The 18,471-nt window shown below is 40.2% G+C and overlaps 1 protein-coding gene across 2 annotated transcripts in view; it reads left to right on the plus strand.

Annotated features, from left to right (window-relative positions):
- Positions 1 to 18,471, plus strand: part of LOC134227973 (protein tincar) — a 541,225-nt gene that overhangs the window by 359,213 nt on the left and 163,541 nt on the right. For both annotated transcript variants that reach the window (XM_062709692.1, XM_062709690.1), the window contains exon 6: positions 15,745 to 16,567. In XM_062709692.1, the coding sequence (XP_062565676.1) occupies positions 16,041 to 16,567 (527 nt within the window). In that variant the 5' untranslated portion in view covers positions 15,745 to 16,040. The remainder of the gene's footprint in view (positions 1 to 15,744; positions 16,568 to 18,471) is intronic.

Below are 18,471 nucleotides of genomic sequence, written 5' to 3' on the forward strand. Positions count from 1 at the left end.
TCCAACCACCTTCGTGCTGCTGTGTCCGCTCCGCTGCATCGAATGTCGAATCGAATCCCGATCAAAATGGCTTGCGCGCGCCGAACAGCAGCTTTCTTGTATTAAATAAATTAAGCCCGTTAGCCCCGCCCCTTTGTGATCTGATATGGATGTAAATATAATGTGCACTCATAACGATTAATGAAGGGGCGGGGCTAATGGAATTACTTTATTAGATATAAGAAAGCTGCTTTTCGGCGCGCGCGAGCCATTTCGTTCGGGATTTCGCAGACAACGGACCGTTCGGAGAATTGCAAATTCTAAGAATCCTATGAAATTTTCTCGATTCTGAATTTGGTTATGGGATGTAGTTTATCTTAGATGTGTATTGTTACGAGGAATAACAGCAGAAATTTCACTCAAGACGAAGTTTCTCCATATTACCAATTATTATCTCTTGCCATCTGTCTGTCCGAGCGACGTTTACCGATGGGTGGTTGCTGTAGAAAGTTTCTACTGAGGTGGCGTCTCCATTGATTTTATACAAAAGAAGGTTGATCCAACTATCCGAAATAAACTTTCTTCAAAGTGCAAAACTCAATCGTAAATAGCGAATTTGATAGCGCGTCGGAGGGAGATGATGTAGAAAATTTTAATGGATGGGATCACTAACAGCAACCAAGCTACCACGCCAAACCCGATGCCACAGTCCATTTTCGCAATTAACTCTTCCTTTTCGTAAAATGTTGGTCCTGAGAAGAACCAATTTTCTTTTCCCAATGTTCCTTTCCAACTAACTGACACCACAATTTGTAATAAATTTTCAGCATCGGCACTGGCGGTGCGGGATCGTCACAGTGCTATTTTTATGGTCAACCTTTTCTTCATATGAAATTCGGGTTCGTTGAGGTTGAATGATCTGCAGCAACACTTCGAGCACCACCACCAATGCGATGGATTTCCTTTGAAAATGTCATTAGCGCCTCCGTGATGCTGTGTCTGCTCCACTGCGATCGCTTTGATGCGTCTGCTCTGCGTAAAATCTTGTTCAAACTGAGGATTAGATCCAAACCGCAAGTGATTGATTTTTGATGTCTGTGCTAGTGATGCATGTACGTGATTGGTTGGTTGACCTATTTCTAAACTTTTTATCAATTTTCGATAATAAATAGTTAAAATTCAGTATTTTCATATAAATACAAAGAAGCGTTGACTCATCCTTGATCGAATGGTCCAAAAAAATTGAAAATCCATCGAGAAACGGCTTAGATATTAAAGTTTAAAATCTATCATATTTTCGTGACGGTCCCCGATTTTCGCAATCGTAAAGTGTACCCCAATATAAAAAACACAGACGTAGTCCTACGTCAAAATCAGCAGAAATACTTTCTGTACCTTTTCACGTCTTTGGAGTACAAATACCTAGATAAAACGACAGACTATTTTCTTTCTGATATTGCATCCTACAACAGGGACTGAGTACAGCCGACTCTCTACACCTCAATGTTCCATATCTCGATATTTCTCCTTTGTCGATGGTTTTCTCGGTCCCTTCAATTCGGATACATTTTCGCTTTCTACATCTCGATAACCTTCATATTTCTATATTTTTCCCTCTCTCTCGATGTGTTCTGGTCATATTTTTTTTCAGGATTCACCTGCCTATGTCAATATATTAAAATTTCTTGGCTACTAGACCATCTTTGGGCAATAATCAATATATCATACACAAGAAATGACATTTGTTTTGTTGTTGTTTTATTTAGCATCCCTATAACCAGAGACAGGTGAAGTGAAAAACTATCGAAACGGCAACGAAATCGGGAAATTATACTGGCAGCACTTAAATTTTTTGCTTACTTCTTATGAATGCTAAATGTAAATGAGTTGTATTGGAACCGCTTTTGACGGTTCGACTGGAAGCAAGATGGCGTCTTTGCCAATCTATTATTCTAGTATTTCTAGTTTTTCAAAGAAACGGGCGTTTTTTAATTTAGTACCCATTTATTTTTTCTCCTATACCTCAATCTCTTCGTTTTTCGTTTTTCGTTTTTCTTTTAAGTTTGGAGCAACTATTCAATTTTATTCTTTTTAGCCTTTAATGTATTACCTATATCAAACAAGGACATATCGCGTTTATTTCTGTCCATGTCATTTTTCGAAATTATGCACAAGCTATTTTCTCCTGTTCGGCTATAGTTACTACGTGGTCTACCATTTTTAATTATATTGCTCGGAATGATACAGACAGCAACCTTTTACAATATCGCTTTGTTCTGATACATATACAAAGAAACATCTTCCCACTCTGATTCATCCACCACGCAATAATGGTCTGTGTGGCCTATGTCATGCATGAAATCAGTACTTTGAAAAAGAATGTACGGAAAGTAAGCCCGAGTGCAGAAAACTCATTTTCTGTACTTTACGGTATCAAGTATATGTAAAACATAAACTTATTAATCGGACCAAGTTAACTGTCGAAACAACACACCTGAGGTGATCTTATAGCCTTTCTTGGTGAATTAAAAGATAAAACCATAAAATCCCATGAACAACGGAAGTCTTTGTATTATCCATTGCTTGCTCTGAAAGTCAGTTTCAACCACAAAACCGCAATTGTGCAGTCATAGAGTTAATTGAGGAATCAAACAATTTTTAAAACAGATATTGCGATGAAAGTTTCACAAAGCATATATAAATAGAAAATTTCACAGAAAAAGCGTCGTGGTGGAGCGAGATAGAGTCGAAAATTAAAATTGAGCTATTACCACAAATGTAATTGATATTGCAGTGGTTAACTGATGAACGTAATGATGAAGATTTAGAATAAAATTAACTATTTTATTTGTCAAGTTTCTTTGGAGGGAACTAATAAACATCCCAATTTCAACTTTTCACTTACTTTCATCGAATCCTCCAGTGTTCTCATCCTCCTCCATCAATCCATTCACCACGAAAAATGCCTAACGGTTTCAATTTAGCAACAACTGGTACTCTTCCGTAAACCTTAAATTGCGTTCCGTGGTAATAAAATATTAACAGACAGAATTCTTTATATTCCTTGCTACGAATAGCAACTGGGGAGCTGCTCTGCACAGGAACAAGTTTTTGCACGCAGATGTTGCTCGAGCAAACTTTGCAAACTTCTTCGCTTACTCAGCATCGGCGAGCATTCCATTTTGACCGAATCTAGAATTTGTGAAATGTCGAAATCAGCTTATAATTTGTGGGAGATGGAAAGCGGAAAAATCAGTGGCATTATCTTTCGTTGGCTTTTTTTGTACGTGATGTAGCACAGTTCGGTCAAACCAAGACCGAAGTCGAGTGATCCCGCTGGGCGTGAGGCTGTGTCCAATCATAAGCCCGGGACCGCATTGTTGGGCACCGCAGCTTGCTTAATGATTGATCATTACGTTTTGTGCGGAGTTTACCTGCTTTTGGTGCCCACCGCTCTCGTTTGGTCAAAGTAAAATTAATAATGAAATGATAATCAAGTTAAATTGACAACGCTCTGTTGTTTCATTGGAAAATTTGATAATGGAAACTGACGCGTTCGGGGTGGGAGAACAGTCTGACATTCATTGTGATTTAATTTGTGAATGATTGCTGGAGATTTAATATAATTCACGTATCTGTTTCAATGCAATTGTATTGTGGACATCGAAATTAATGGAATTCGACAATAATTGATACACGAATGAGTGCAAGTGTAAAATACTTTATTGCATTATTGCATATTGGTAATATTCAATCGCAGTCCTATCGCTATTCAAGTTGATTATTATTGCAAGGGTGCACCCGTAGAAATCTAGGGCACATACATATTTAAAAATAAGTAGGCTGAAAAGGCTGTGCCAAATCATGTAGTTGTAGTATCCTGAACCGTAGCTATTCGGTCAAACCTGCAGCTCAGTTATGCACACGAATGTGAATTAGTCTCCCTTGTTTCCCTGATGAACGTTTCGTCCTCCACTTGTCCAACCGAGTAGGAAATTTGAGGAGTTAGACTAATAGTGGAGCTCCATTCCATTGAAATTATTTATATTTAAAAAATACGACCTAATTCATAAGAATAGTTCAGCTAGACAGTAATGCTAAGAAATAAAGCCCGTTTTTGCTGATATCTGCGCATATTAGTCCCGCTGAGTGATTGATTTCTTTATAGACTACTAAGATCGACATATGTTGACTCTTGCTGAAAATGAATTTTCACACCCAATTGCATCACACTTGAATATTTCATGCTAAAATACATCATTTCACTCATTTTCCAATAAATAATTTTGGTTTAAAAACACATTTGAAATCAATTTTGGGGCATTTTTTTGTTTCTACATAAAAGAGTCTCTAATATGTTATGCGACGAATGTCAATTCACTGTTTTTAACGAAGGAGAACAAAAGAACACCTACGATGATTTAAATGGATGATTCAACTCATCCATGAGTTTTTTAGTGCTGTGCTGTGTGCGTTTCAACTCACGTTTGATTTCAATCATACATGAGTTTTGAGATTTTGAGTTTTTACCAACACTGATGGGGAGATGATCATATGGAAGGGTAATTTGGGAAAGGGGTAGGGGCCTAGAGGGAGGGGTATTGATGATGATGATGATGATGATGATGATGATGATACCATCTATTGTACAAAGGCACCTGCCGATAGCACTGGCCATATCTGACAAACGATTTGATCACGATTATTTTATAGTTTATATTTCATCAGACTTCTGTATGAAGGGCCAAAAATGGGTTGGTTGGTTCCACAAGCAGAGACGCTTATACGAATCCACGGGATGTCTCTATTCCTTCCAGAAGAAAATTCGTACATACAATATTATAATCTTGCCTTCGTTTCCCAGATTGACCCAATAGATGGGGAGAAGAGCCCGCCCTTTATCTACGAGATGTTAACAATAGGAAGTTGGCGATTCCACTCTTCCTATCCAAATCGCTTCAATCGGGTGTCCTGATAGTTATTTTATATGTAAATAATCGTTCATTTTCATTTATTTAGTTAACATCTAAACAGATAACACTGAATCAACAATTTGACGCCACAATGCACGGTTCGAGGCCGCATCTCTCCATCCTCGGATACGCCCCACGCTCGCCAAGTCGTTCTGCACCTGATCTGCCCATCTCGCTCGCTGCGCTCCACGCCGTCTCGTACCTGCCGGATCGGAAGCGAACACCATCTTTGCAGGGTTGCTGTCCGGCATTCTTGCAACATGTCCTGCCCATCGTACCCTTCCGGCTTTAGCTACCTTCTGGATACTGGGTTCGCCGTAGAGTTGGGCGAGCTCATGGTTCATTCTTCGCCGCCACACACCGTCTTCTTGCACACCGCCAAAGATGGTCCTAAGCACCCGTCTCTCGAATACTCCGAGTGCTTGCAAGTCCTCCTCGAGCATTGTCCATGTTTCATGTCCGTAGAGGACAACCTTTCTTATAAGCGTCTTGTACATGACACATTTGGTGCGGTGGCGAATCTTTTTCGACCGCAGTTTCTTCTGGAGCCCGTAGTAGGCCCGACTTCCACAGATGATGCGCCTTCGTATTTCACGAATAACGTTGTTGTCAGCCGTTAGCAAGGATCCGAGGTAGACGAATTCCTCGACCGCCTCGAAGGTATCCCCGTCTATCGTAACACTGCTTCCCAGGCGGGCCCTGTCGCGCTCGGTTCCGCCTACAAGCATGTACTTTGTCTTTGACGCATTCACCACCAGTCCAACTTTTGTTGCTTCACGTTTCAGGCGGGTGTACAGTTCTGCCACCTTTGCAAATGTTCGGCCAACAATGTCCATGTCATCCGCGAAGCAAATAAATTGACTGGATCTGTTGAAAATCGTACCCCGGCTGTTACACCCGGCTCTCCGCATGACACCTTCTAGCACAATGTTGAACAACAGGCACGAAAGTCCATCACCTTGTCTTAGTCCCCGGCGCGATTCGAACGAACTGGAGTGTTCGCCCGAAATCTTCACACAGTTTTGCACACCATCCACCGTTGCTTTGATCAGTCTGGTAAGCTTCCCAGGGAAGCTGTTCTCGTCCATAATTTTCCATAGCTCTACGCGGTCTATACTGTCGTATGCCGCCTTGAAATCAACGAACAGATGGTGCGTTGGAACCTGGTATTCACGGCATTTTTGAAGTATTTGCCGTACAGTAAAGATCTGGTCCGTTGTCGAGCGGCCGTCAACGAAGCCGGCTTGATAACTTCCCACGAACTCGTTCACTAATGGTGACAAACGACGGAAGATGATCTGGGATATCACTTTGTAGGCGGCATTAAGGATGGTGATCGCTCGAAAGTTCTCACACTCCAGCTTGTTGTCTTTTTTGTAGATGGGACATATAACCCCTTCCTTCCACTCATCCGGGAGCTATTCAGTTTCCCAGATTCTGACTATCAATTTGTGCAGGCAAGTGGCAAGCTTTTCCGGGCCCATCTTGATGAGCTCAGCTCCGATACCATCCTTACCAGCTGTCCTTACAAATGTTCCTCGTAGTGCTGCTTCCACCTTTCGATCACCACACGTTCGTCCGTCAAGATGCTCCCATCCTTATCCCTGCACATTTCGGCTCGCGGCACGAAACCTTTGTGAGGCGCATTGAGCTTCTGATAGAACTTGCGTGTTTCTTGAGAACGGCACAGATGTTCCATCTCCTCGCACTCCGCTTCTTCCAGGCGGCGTTTCTTCTCCTGAAAAAGGCGGGTCTGTTGTCTCCGCTTCCGTCTATAACGTTCCAAGTTCTGCCGGGTATCTTGCTGCCGCTCCCTCGCGCTGCTTTCTTCTCCTCCAGAATCTGTCTGCACTCTTCGTCGAACCAATTCGACTTAGTCCCATCATATACCCGACGTTGTTCTCCGCTGCGTCGTTAATGGCTGCTTTGACTGTATTCCAGCAGTCCTCAAGAGCGGCCCCATCGAGCTCACCCTCTTCCGGCAACGCTACCTCGAGATACTGCGCGTATGCAGTAGAGATGGGCAAAACAGCTCATTGCAGTGAGCGGATCTGATCCGTTCAGCTCATTGAAAAGAGTCAGCTCCTTGGATCAGCTCTTCAGTTCTTTAATGCTACATATATTAAAACATAATTATTATTTTAAATATTGTTCAAAAATTTGAAAAATTTATGTCATTCATTAATTCATTCATTAATAATTCATTGATGAAGTCTTGAAGTCTAGGAGTTCATTTAGAACCATCACATTTATTTCTATACAAAAACTAACTCAACATTATTTTTTATTCATAATTCTAAGTTACAATTTGTTGATAACGTTTCTCAAATCGTTAATTTGAATAATTCAGTCCCTAATCTCTGATATGTATATGAACCATATCACGTGTCATAAGTTTTCTCTTCATACTGGGTGCAATGCCTTGTTTGCGCGCGCTTCTAACCCTTCCAACCATGCGTAGTTGACATTTTCATACATGCGAGCCCATTAATCTATATTGGTTCCCGAAATGCGAGAGAAATAAAAACAAGAGAGTAAAAAAATACAGAGCACGGTGCTACAAACAAACCGAGTGCACATGTAGCAGTATGCTGGCGGGAAAACCCATCGCAAGTAAAAGATCCGCTCCGTGCAAGACATAGCTCCCAGTTCGGTTCGTTTGAACCACACGGTTCGCCCGCTAGAATCGGTCGCGACTGATCCGGATCGAGATCCGTGTCGCACGGATCTGAGCTGGTGGCGCAGTTCTCGCTTCCATGTCACAGCAATTTCGAGCTGGACGACGACATGAGCGGAACTGAGAGTTGTTCGGATCTTCGGATCTTTTGCTTAGTACGGTTCGTTCGCTACCGCACTATTGCGAGAAGATAGAAAAATTCGAACCGGGGTCCGACGGTCGACTGTCGGAAAGCTGTTCCGCAAACGTCAAATCACTTGTTGCACGGTAAAAATTTTTGGTTTATTTTTTCGGCGTGAATGTTGATTATTAAAATCAACGGGAATATGCAACTTTAAACGGGTGTTACATGCCGCTATATTTTTTAAACAAGTTTTAGGATACTTTGAAGGCATTTTGTCATATATTTATGTGATTTTGAAACATTTTAGATTTCTCGAATATTCTTGATATCAAGACATATCAACACTTTTCGTACAGTGCATGCCATTTTGAAGTTTCCGACACTCAGTCTGCTTCTTCTTCTTTGCTCCGCAAAATTAGAATTTTTCTCTTTTCTCGCAATACTAGGTATCTTTTGTGTGTCCGTTCGTAGCGCCGAGTATGTGGGTATGGGTTAAGAAATAAACGGCAAGCTAGATTATTTTTGCTTGTGTTTTTCTTATTCCTCTCTGCAGCAGAAATGATTTCTGTTGCTTGACTAGTTGGTGCTGTCGCTTGGCTTGATGGTGCAAATAATAAACGATCGGCACGTGCGCGGTACTGGACTGGAATGCTCATACAAGCTCGCTTGTGTTGTGTACCGCGAGCGTGGTATTTTCGTTTCTGCTGTACAAAATACAACAGCGCGCGTAATCGAGTGCATACGCTCGAGGGAGTTTCTCTAGGCGCGTGTTTGACAATGATTTCATCAATTTAAAGTGAGCTGCTGAGCTGGGCTTCTTTAAAAAAGATCCATGGCTCATCAGCTCCATGTAAGGAAGCGAATCTTTGGAACAGCTCCTGAGTGGAGCGCCCATCTCTAGTATGCAGTGGCGACATCAGGTTGCTTCAGTCGCTCTAGGTCGTAACGCGGCGGTCGTCGGTACCGAACATTGTTGATGACGGATAGTTTTGGGCGCAGTTTCACCATCACCAGATAGTGGTCAGAGTCGATGTTAGCGCCACGATATGTCTTGACGTCGATAATGTCGGAGAAGTGCCGTCCATCAATCAGAACGTGGTCGATTTGTGATTCTGTCTGCAGTGGTGTACCGATACGGGAGGCTGTGTTGGAAGTAGGTGCTGCGAATGGCCATATTCTTGGAGGCGGCGAGATCAATTAGTCGTAGGCCGTTTTCGTTCGTCAGCCGGTGAGCGCTGAACTTCCCAATAGTCGGTCTAAACTCCTGCTCTTGGCCAACCTGAGCGTTCAAATCTCCTATGATGATTTTGACGTCGTGGCTTGGGCAGCTGTCGTACTCACGTTCCAGCTGCGCGTAGAATGCGTCCTTATCATCATCAGTGCTTCCGGAGTGTGGGCTTTGGACGTTGATTATGCTGAAGTTGAAGATCCGGCCTTTGATCCTCAACCTCAACCAATTATTTCATTGATCGGCCACCACCCGATCACGCGCCTTTGCATATCGCCCATCACTATGAAAGCTGTTCTTAGCTCGTGTGTGTTGCCGCAGCTCTGGTAGATGGTATGATTACCTCTAAACGTTCGCACCATTGATCCCTTCCAACAAACTTCCTGCAGCGCTACGATGCCGAATCCACGGTCCTTGAGCACATCGGCGAGTATGCGTGTGCTCCCGATGAAGTTGAGAGATTTGCAGTTCCAAGAACCGAGTTTCCAATCGCTAGTCCCTTTTCGTCGCAGTGGTCTTCGCCGATGGTTCCGGTCCGTTCTCTCTTGTTGATTGTTCGTTGCGTGAGTTTTTTTTTGCTGGCTTGCAGGGCCTGACACCAAACGCCCTAAATTTCCGGAGGACCATTCCTCCTTATTTCCGGTGGACCATGGTGCACAGTTTCACTTAGAGTCCCTCGCTGGCACTCGGACTAACATGGAGAACAGACGCTGTTGTGAGCCGATCCTGACATGGAGAACAGACGCTCAATAAGATTTGCACCTCCGGAGAGGAGCAAACCCCCCTTCCCTGTCAGCATACGACCATAGTTCCCATCGGGGTTGGTTACCCGATCTTCCCTAAGGTTGCTCGTATCCCGGCCAGCACCGCGGGGAGGTAGGGATAGGAGTAGCTGGGTAAGAGGCTAAGGAGCGCGAGATGGGGTCTATTTTATTCCTTCAGGTACGCGAAGTACCAATGGTACACTTTACCCAGCATTTGCCGTGCCAAAAAAATAGACGTTTGCCCGTAATAAGACACCGGTGGATGTTTTTCCTTCTTTAGAAATAGATTAGGTTGATCCCTTTTTCAAAATCAGTCAATGTTTTCAAATGAAATCTGCCTTCTTTTAATCAAATGATGAAGTATCAACAAGAAAACACAATTATCCTGTTGACCAATTGGTTTATTCATTTTTCGATTGTGAAAAAACTGCGAATCAAACTGGAAACTCCGAGCAAGGCCGGGTACATACAGCTAAAAATAAATACATCTGGCTTCATTATAACATTCATTGTAATTAACATTGTGAAAGTTTTATTTGCACCGGTTCAAAATTCAATCTTGAGAAATAAGTAAAACACATCATGCGGGACACCAAACATGATTTCAGAAATTAAGGCATTCTATGGTGGCTTTGCATTTCCTGGGCCGCATTTGAACTGATTGGAACCGATGAACGGATTTACCGAGTAACGGTGCTGGGGTCAATTTAGGGAAATAAGTAAATCTCATCATGCGGCACATCAAACTTTATGATTTTTAATTTCGTTTTCAAGAGGCTAAAAAATGAGATGAACTTAGCAATTATTCAAAAATTAAACATGTTGCGAGAATTCCAAATGCTCGATACTCAAGAAAAGGTTCAAACTAGAATATACCAATTACAAAGGCAATTGAACTTCTGAACTCGGTGAACAAAATTATGACACTTATACTGTTCGATAGTTCTGTTTGAAAATATCATCATCGTCTGTTCGTGGCTAACTGGGAACTGATTCCAAAATTCTTCAATTTGTGTAATATGACTTGTTTTCTACATTTTGAAGCTAAAACGGTTATAACTATTTTAAAATAACTAACTCATAAAAACTAAATAGCACGTTTTAAATATGTTATAAAGATGCATCCATGATTAATATTAAACGAACTAACATAAATACAAATCTAATTCGCAAATGAAAGACAAATACTTGGTGGACATATATGAGTTGATACCGCAGCTGAGGACATCATGGAAGCCTGAGTTGATTTAGTAGATCATTTGAATCATACTCCAGAACAATTTGGAGATCTAACAATATCTCATATGCCTGGATTTGACAAGGAAGTGGAGCATATATAATACATGGTATTTGGGCTGATATCTTTGCTCGAGGCATAATGGTAGTCGTGGTTGATTCGGTAGACCTTTTTTTCCCAACTCCAAGACAATTTGGAGATTTTACAAAATCTCATATGTCTGGACTTGAAACGCAAATAAAAGACAAATTTTGTGGAGTTTCGACTGGATTTTATTTAATACGTACCCGACTAGAAGGTCATGTCAAAATTATATCAACCTATGTTATTATGTTATGCTAAATTTTTATAACAAAATTTGTTAGAAACATGGTGCAGGATGTTGTTAAAATAACTAAATTTCTATCAAAAATTACACTACTGGAAAATTTTGTTACAATTTTATGATAAAAATAACAAATTTTGATAAAAAATTATAACAGAATCAGATACAAAATATATTGTTTATGTGCAGTTGGATTTTTTAACAGGTCTCCAGATTAAGCAATAAAGGCAATCTTTTCAAATTATATATATAAATATATATATATATATATATATATATATATATATATATATATATATATATATATACTCAGATTATATTTCGCTGTTCGGTAAAAAAATTGACGAAATATTTCGGTAAACATAAGAAACTACAGACTGTTCGGTAAATCTTTTCACTTTTACCGAAATTTTGTAAAACAAATCACCCGTTTGACATTCTTCGGTAGGTAAAAATACAGTTCGTACGGTATGGGCAAATTATCACCGATTACGGTAAGAACTTTACCGAACAAATCGTTAATTTATATTTGAATTACCGAACTCCAGTAAATCAATATTATCTGTCACAAAGTGGTGGCCATTTCCATTTTGTTGGAGACACTTTGTTGTGAAAAGCTTCCGGAAACCTTGGCTAGATTGTGATTATGGAACAGGTTAGTAGTTGCAGGAGCTAATTATTTTCAAATGCTTCCTCAAAAATATAGACTCTTTCCAGTCGAAACTTCTGACGAAATATACTCAATCCAGCGCTTCGCGATATGGAAACAGCGCACCACTTCCGAAGTTAGGTTTAACGTACGGATTGTGAGAAAAATCCAACTTCGCTATCCCCCAATTCCGGTTTTCAACTGGATTGAGAATATGTACATTTTACAAGCTAACATTTGGTGCCGACGACACTCATCGCAACCTGTGCAGTATGCTGGCGGTATGCTTCATTGGATAAACAACTCGAAGGAAGGGTATTCATTAGAATCATGACGTATGTTTTTTTGCAACGTTCTTATTTACAAATTAAACGAATTTCTGATTGCATATTATTTATAAATTGTAAATTTTCCGAAACATCAGAAAGAAATTGAATTTACATCCAAAACAAAAAAAAGTACCGAACCTCCGGTAACTATGACATTAAAATTACCGAACGTACGGTAGAATATGACGGATTGTCAAGGAATATAATTACCGAACCGTACGGTACTATTTGACAGGTCACCAAAACTCCAATTACCGAACGAACTGTAATATTTTTTCGATTACCGAACAGATTACCGTACGTTCAGCTGTTGAAAGTTCGGTAAAAAATTACCGTATACTGTAAAATATTCTAAGTGTGTATATATATATAGCTGGAGGACTTTACTACATCTATTTCAATTGCCTTCTTTTGGGCAACTCGGTGTTAAGCATTTTTTTAAATCATATTATGATAAAATCCTGTTACAAAATTTTAAAAATAATCCTGCCAAGAACAAAATTGTATCAAAATAAGTTATAAATATCACAATATGTTAAAATTGTGTTCAGTTTCTGTTATGCTCTTCTAGTCGGGTATTGTTTTCTTGGCTTAGCAGTCTTATTATTGTATCACACGAACTATGATTTTCTTGTTCCGACGTAGTAATTACGACAATACGAACCGAAACGTCAGAACAAGAACATTATAGTTCGCGTGATACAATAATAAGACTGCTAAACCAAAAAAAACGTATTAGATAAAAGTCAAATACTTAGAGGGCACAATTGGGTTGATACCGCAACTGGGGACACCATGGAAGCCGTGGTTGGTATGGAAGAACATTTGATTCAAACTCCAGGACATTTCGGAGATCATAGAACATCGTAGTTACCACACGTGTTTCCTGTATTGTTTACATTTAATTTAACAACTTTACAGAGGACAACATTCTTTTAAATAATTTGCGTAGCTTCATACACCATGTAGTATAATATAATAATAGGGATGTCATAATAGGGATGTTCAAAATTTGCTCCATGTACCAGGTAATGTATTTATTGTTTTTTGTTTATATGTAATTTCAATATTTCCATCATGAATAGATGGATAGATATTATTTTCGGTAATGGAATATACACATATCACAAAAATAGCATTTTTTCGGAACCCGTTGCTTTACTCTTACAGCTCTAGTGAAAAATACAGCAGCCCTTGACATAATATTTTTTAATGTTTAGAAACTAGAATAGGCTAAGAGATTGAGCATGAGCATGATGACCGTGCATTTCGTAGTAGCTACATCGTGATTGACCAGAACAATCGCAATTGCACAAAGAACCAATGGATGGAAGCATGGGGGATTTGTTCTTCAACATCAATGTACACAGTCTAAGAGCTCTAGTATTTTTGAATGGTCGATATACGGCGCTGACCACGTTCTCACGATCTATCGAGGATGGGATGGAATGGACCAATCAATAAGCAAAAACTGCCGCTATGAAATGAACAGATTGCGCCACCGTAGACATGTTCTGTCAAACACACATGAATAGAAATATGCATATACAGTGCCGCCGTTGTTTTGATGCGGTGAGAGCAAAATGAGTTACCTTGATTGATCCATTGATGATGCAATCACTAGCCAACTGCAAGCCGAGAACACCTCTGCACTCGTCACGAGTTCATGCGGAATTTTATTGGAATTTTGGGGTTAGGTTCTATATGATAGCGGTTGTCTTGGTTAACGGGTTGCCACTGTGATAGTAATTAAAGGGTGATGTATATTCTAATTGGATGACGAAACTAGCTTTTTCGTTTATTTCGAATTCTAACAGTTACCCGCTAGAACTAGTCAAGTTTGTAGGCATAGGAGGATAGAAGATGGAAATAGTATAAAAGCCCTTTTCAAGTTCTAGCGATTGCTAGAACATGAGAAATATATGGAAAGATACAAAGTAGAAGGGATGGAACGGGCCTAGGATTTAACCCACGACCTCCTGCCTATAAGGCAAAAGTTTTAGCCATTTGACCATCAAGCCCGTTGTCGTAGAGATGGCTAAGAGACCATTTGAAAATTGAGTTACAACAATAATAATAAAACAATAATACTAAAACAACAATAATTAATAAAATTTTCTTGTATTACACGATAAAGCAAAAGCATGTTGTTCTATTTCAAAATATATTCTATATACCACAGTGCTTTTGTGTATGGACTCCGGAGCATCATTGTATTCGCTGTTGAAAAGTTCTCAAATTAAATTATAATCATTTCAAGATGATCATCTAAAAATTATTCTGACTATTCTGTACAACATCGGCTTACTAGAACGGAACTTGTCAAGCTGAAGGCTTAAGAAAGCAACTGAGTCAAGTAGTTTGTGTCAAAACGACGGAAACATTCCTTTTGCTTGCAGTCGAAAGACTCAGTAAAACTGAAAATGTCGCACAACGGAAATGGAAAAATATAATTCCATAAACGCTTCTGGTGTCGCACAACAAACTAGTTTCGGTTTTTCCGGCACCTTTTCCCCATGGGATGAAAATAAAAGCGCAAATGGAGGAAATCCAATTTACTATTTTTTCCCTACTACACTGCTAGATATTCGTTTGTCTTTGGCATCCAAGGCTTATCGTTGTGCATTCCTGGGAGAGTACACCCACTTCGAAGGAAAATGTGATTCAGCGTCCTGGCTGGGAACCGGGAGAAGCACCACCAGTGAAAAGCGGATTTTCCGCTGAATTGGCATGCAGCAGCAAAGCGACTTTACCCGGACGGCTGCAATTTTATGCATTGATTATTATTATGATAGTTTTAGTGCCGCTTCAATTGGTTCTGCAAAATTGGCAATATATGCTGTGTTGCACATTGTGCATCGGAAAGGCTAATGCGGCAATCAGTGGCCCGAAATGAGCAGCTGTTTCGGTGACAGCCAACGTTCGATAATTGGATTTAGATGACGATTATAGCGGGTTCAATGGTAATTTATAGCCATTTGTTCGCAATGTTGAAACTTTAAAATTAAACTGTTGAAAGCTCAGTAATTATGAATTTGATTTCCAATGAGAAGTGACTTCTATTTGGATGGCATGAATGAACCTTATTTTTTATCGCATCCTTTGAAACAATATGTTGAGGCAATTGGACCGTAATTCTGTATTGATAGTCAGTATGGGTCCTTTATCCAGCATATAAATACTCATAAAAATAGGTAAAAATTTCGACATCGTTTTCTTTTATCACCATTACGACATGATGCCAAAAGCTACAAATTGTAGATCAAAATCAACCTGAATGGCATTAGTATTTCAGTTTGCCTTGAGCCTCTCATTACTATAATGATAATGTAGATGAAAATAATGCTATCGTTCTTCAGATGATGACTTTCTCGGTTCGTTACATCTTTTAATCTTGAACATTTTGCTCCTAGAATTTGGCCTTATTTTACATTTTACGCTTTCTCTCTTTCCTTGCAGATTATCTGACCAACCCCCTGGTCCCACCAACCAGCTCGATTCATCATGAACTCATCATATCAGCGATGCCGAAAAGACTTGATACCAAATACGTAGCCACGAGATGGCGCCACTAGCCGTCTGCATAATCTAGCTCTAGCTTACAACTTACCGTACAAGGATTACTCATCGTAGGATTCCCTCACCCCAAAAACAAACACCACACCACCCGCCCGTAGGCACTATTTTAGCATTTTGTAAAGCTTTAATTAACCCAACCCTTTCGAAACTCACTCATAAAAAAATAAGCAAACATAATGTCAATCACGGGTTCCCTGGTCGGTTACGAGAACAACAATGAAGTCTCGAAAAAGAACCGCTCGCTGCTCAACATCACCGCCACGTCCAACGCGTCCTCGAAGCAATGCCAAAGTCTGAACTCGAGCATAGCCAACAGTGTGACCAGCGCCGGCAATCCCTACCGGCATCAGATGGATGGCGGCGGAGCTAAAAAACCTCGCCGTCTGCACCTCAACACGCTCTGGTCGGTTTGGTACGGGCTGCTGATAACGCTCCTGCAGGGCTATCTGGTGCTCCAGGGGACGCATCGCTATCTGGGCCTGTCGGCGCTCGCGTGGAAGTACGAGAAACCCAGCACCGAGTTGGACATTCAGATCGTCTTCTGCGGACTGGTGGTGCTCTTTATGCCACTACTGCTGGCGGCGGCTTTGTTTCGCGTGGGCAATCTGGCTAATGACGGAATCAAGCTGGCATCCGGTACCAGACTGTGCTCGTCGGTGCCCACCGATGGACTGGAGGAGGAAGCCTTCGAAGGGACGTTACGGTGAGTCTTTCATTTTTATCTCATGTTGTTATTCAAGTAATAGGTACGATTAAGGGATAATTATATTTTTAAATAATTTCATTCTGGATTTCGGTTCGAGATGGTTCTATTTAGATTTCCACCTCGTCTTCTTCTCCTTTGTTATTCTTCTTCTAAATGAGTGAAAAACTAAAATTGAGATTTATATGAGAACTTTGCATGGGCAGTTAACAGTCACATAATAAATGCTCCAATATTGAACAAAGAATGATGGGTTCATAAAAAGAACAAATCTTCTATAACACATATCCTGGTTTTGGCTATTCTGAGCCCATGCTGGCTCTTTCACGCAAAATAACCTGACCAACCAGAGTGTAAAATAATCGAATTTTTTTGGTGAAGTCCATTTTTCGTCATTTGTCAGTTCACTTCCAACACATTCATAGTCGGCTCTAGACAGTCAATATTCAGTTGGATATTAGTCATTGAATATTTATGCACATTTTACAAATTGATAAATTATCTGAAATCTTAACACTATTTCAAATAGGTAAAGTAATGTAAAGGACTGAACCGATTTTTATCCACGAGGCACTTTCAACGGTAATCATCAACATAAACAATGCTAATTATGTTTTTTTTCTGCATATAGTAAACACACTCAGTGACAGTCGAATGAATGAGTTCGTGGACTGACTATGTCGTCGTCTGACTATGTCATTCTATGTTTTGAATATTCATGCGATGTTTGTCAAAATTCGGACCGAAGATGCTTCATGAAGATGAATATTTTAAGCTCTGTGACCAACAGAAAGATGAAGGTTTCGCTACACGATCGTCGTGGTAGTTTTCCCGTAAAAAATAAGCTCAGAATCAGTGGGAAGGCTTAGTTTACCTTCGGGTTTCAAGCAGTATTCACTGTTTACGCGAGAAAAAGGGAAACGGTAAATATCCAGATAGGATATTGATTTTGACGAACCCCTCTTAACCAACTACGATGAATCTATACCTCCACCTGGTCAAAAGACATTTATTAGAAGAATGTTGTTTCATTGGATGACACTTAGTGGCGTAGCCAGAAAATTTGCCTGCGGGGGGTTTCTGAATATATTTTTTTTAAGTGCGAGGGTCCGGAAAAAAAATTTCTTCTAAAAATTTTGTCTCTGGGGTGGGGGGGGGGGGGGTTATGTCCAAAACTACCCCCGTGGCTACGCCACTGCCACTGGGTCTAAAAGCAAAGATGACTATAAGCAACAAGATACCCGACTCTTTTGATATTGCGGAGACACGATAAGCGCTTACTAGCGAGCAAAAATCGAACTAGTACACTGTAAAATTTCAATTCTTGAACTGTCAAGCTTGATGCACTGTGAAAAAAATAGTCAGTAAAGTACACTATAATCTGTTTCTATTCAATTTTGAATTAAAAAAAACACCCAGTCCAGTGAAAAGATTTGTACAAACATGTTTTTGAATGAATTTGAGTAAACAAGTCTGTGACACAGGTACGGAAGATAAGATTAGGTAATGGTATCCGTATGTTAATAAACCCGTATTCTTGCGATTTATTCAGCCTATTTTTGACGTTTAATTAGATTTGTAAACGTAACTGCTATAATACTACTATTAGAAGAATCTTGATGAAGTGTTTTGCCATCTATGAAAGCACCAGTTTAAAAACATACTATCGGGAACATTATTCTGAGAGCATAGTAAGCCGTGCCTAGCGGTTGACGTATTTTTTGGTGGTTTCAAAAATATTGAATCTCTATTTACCTATATTCGGATGAAAATCGTCTGATCCCTTTTTAAACTCCCGGAGTGAGATCAAAGGCCGTAGGTTATCGGTCATCAAGTCATCGCCATACTAAGCCGATGTGTGAAACTGAACCAGTTGGCAATCCGATGGATATGAATTGGCAATC

This window comes from Armigeres subalbatus, chromosome 3, assembly GCF_024139115.2.
Source record: "Armigeres subalbatus isolate Guangzhou_Male chromosome 3, GZ_Asu_2, whole genome shotgun sequence".
Classification (NCBI taxonomy): Eukaryota; Metazoa; Arthropoda; class Insecta; order Diptera; family Culicidae; genus Armigeres; species Armigeres subalbatus.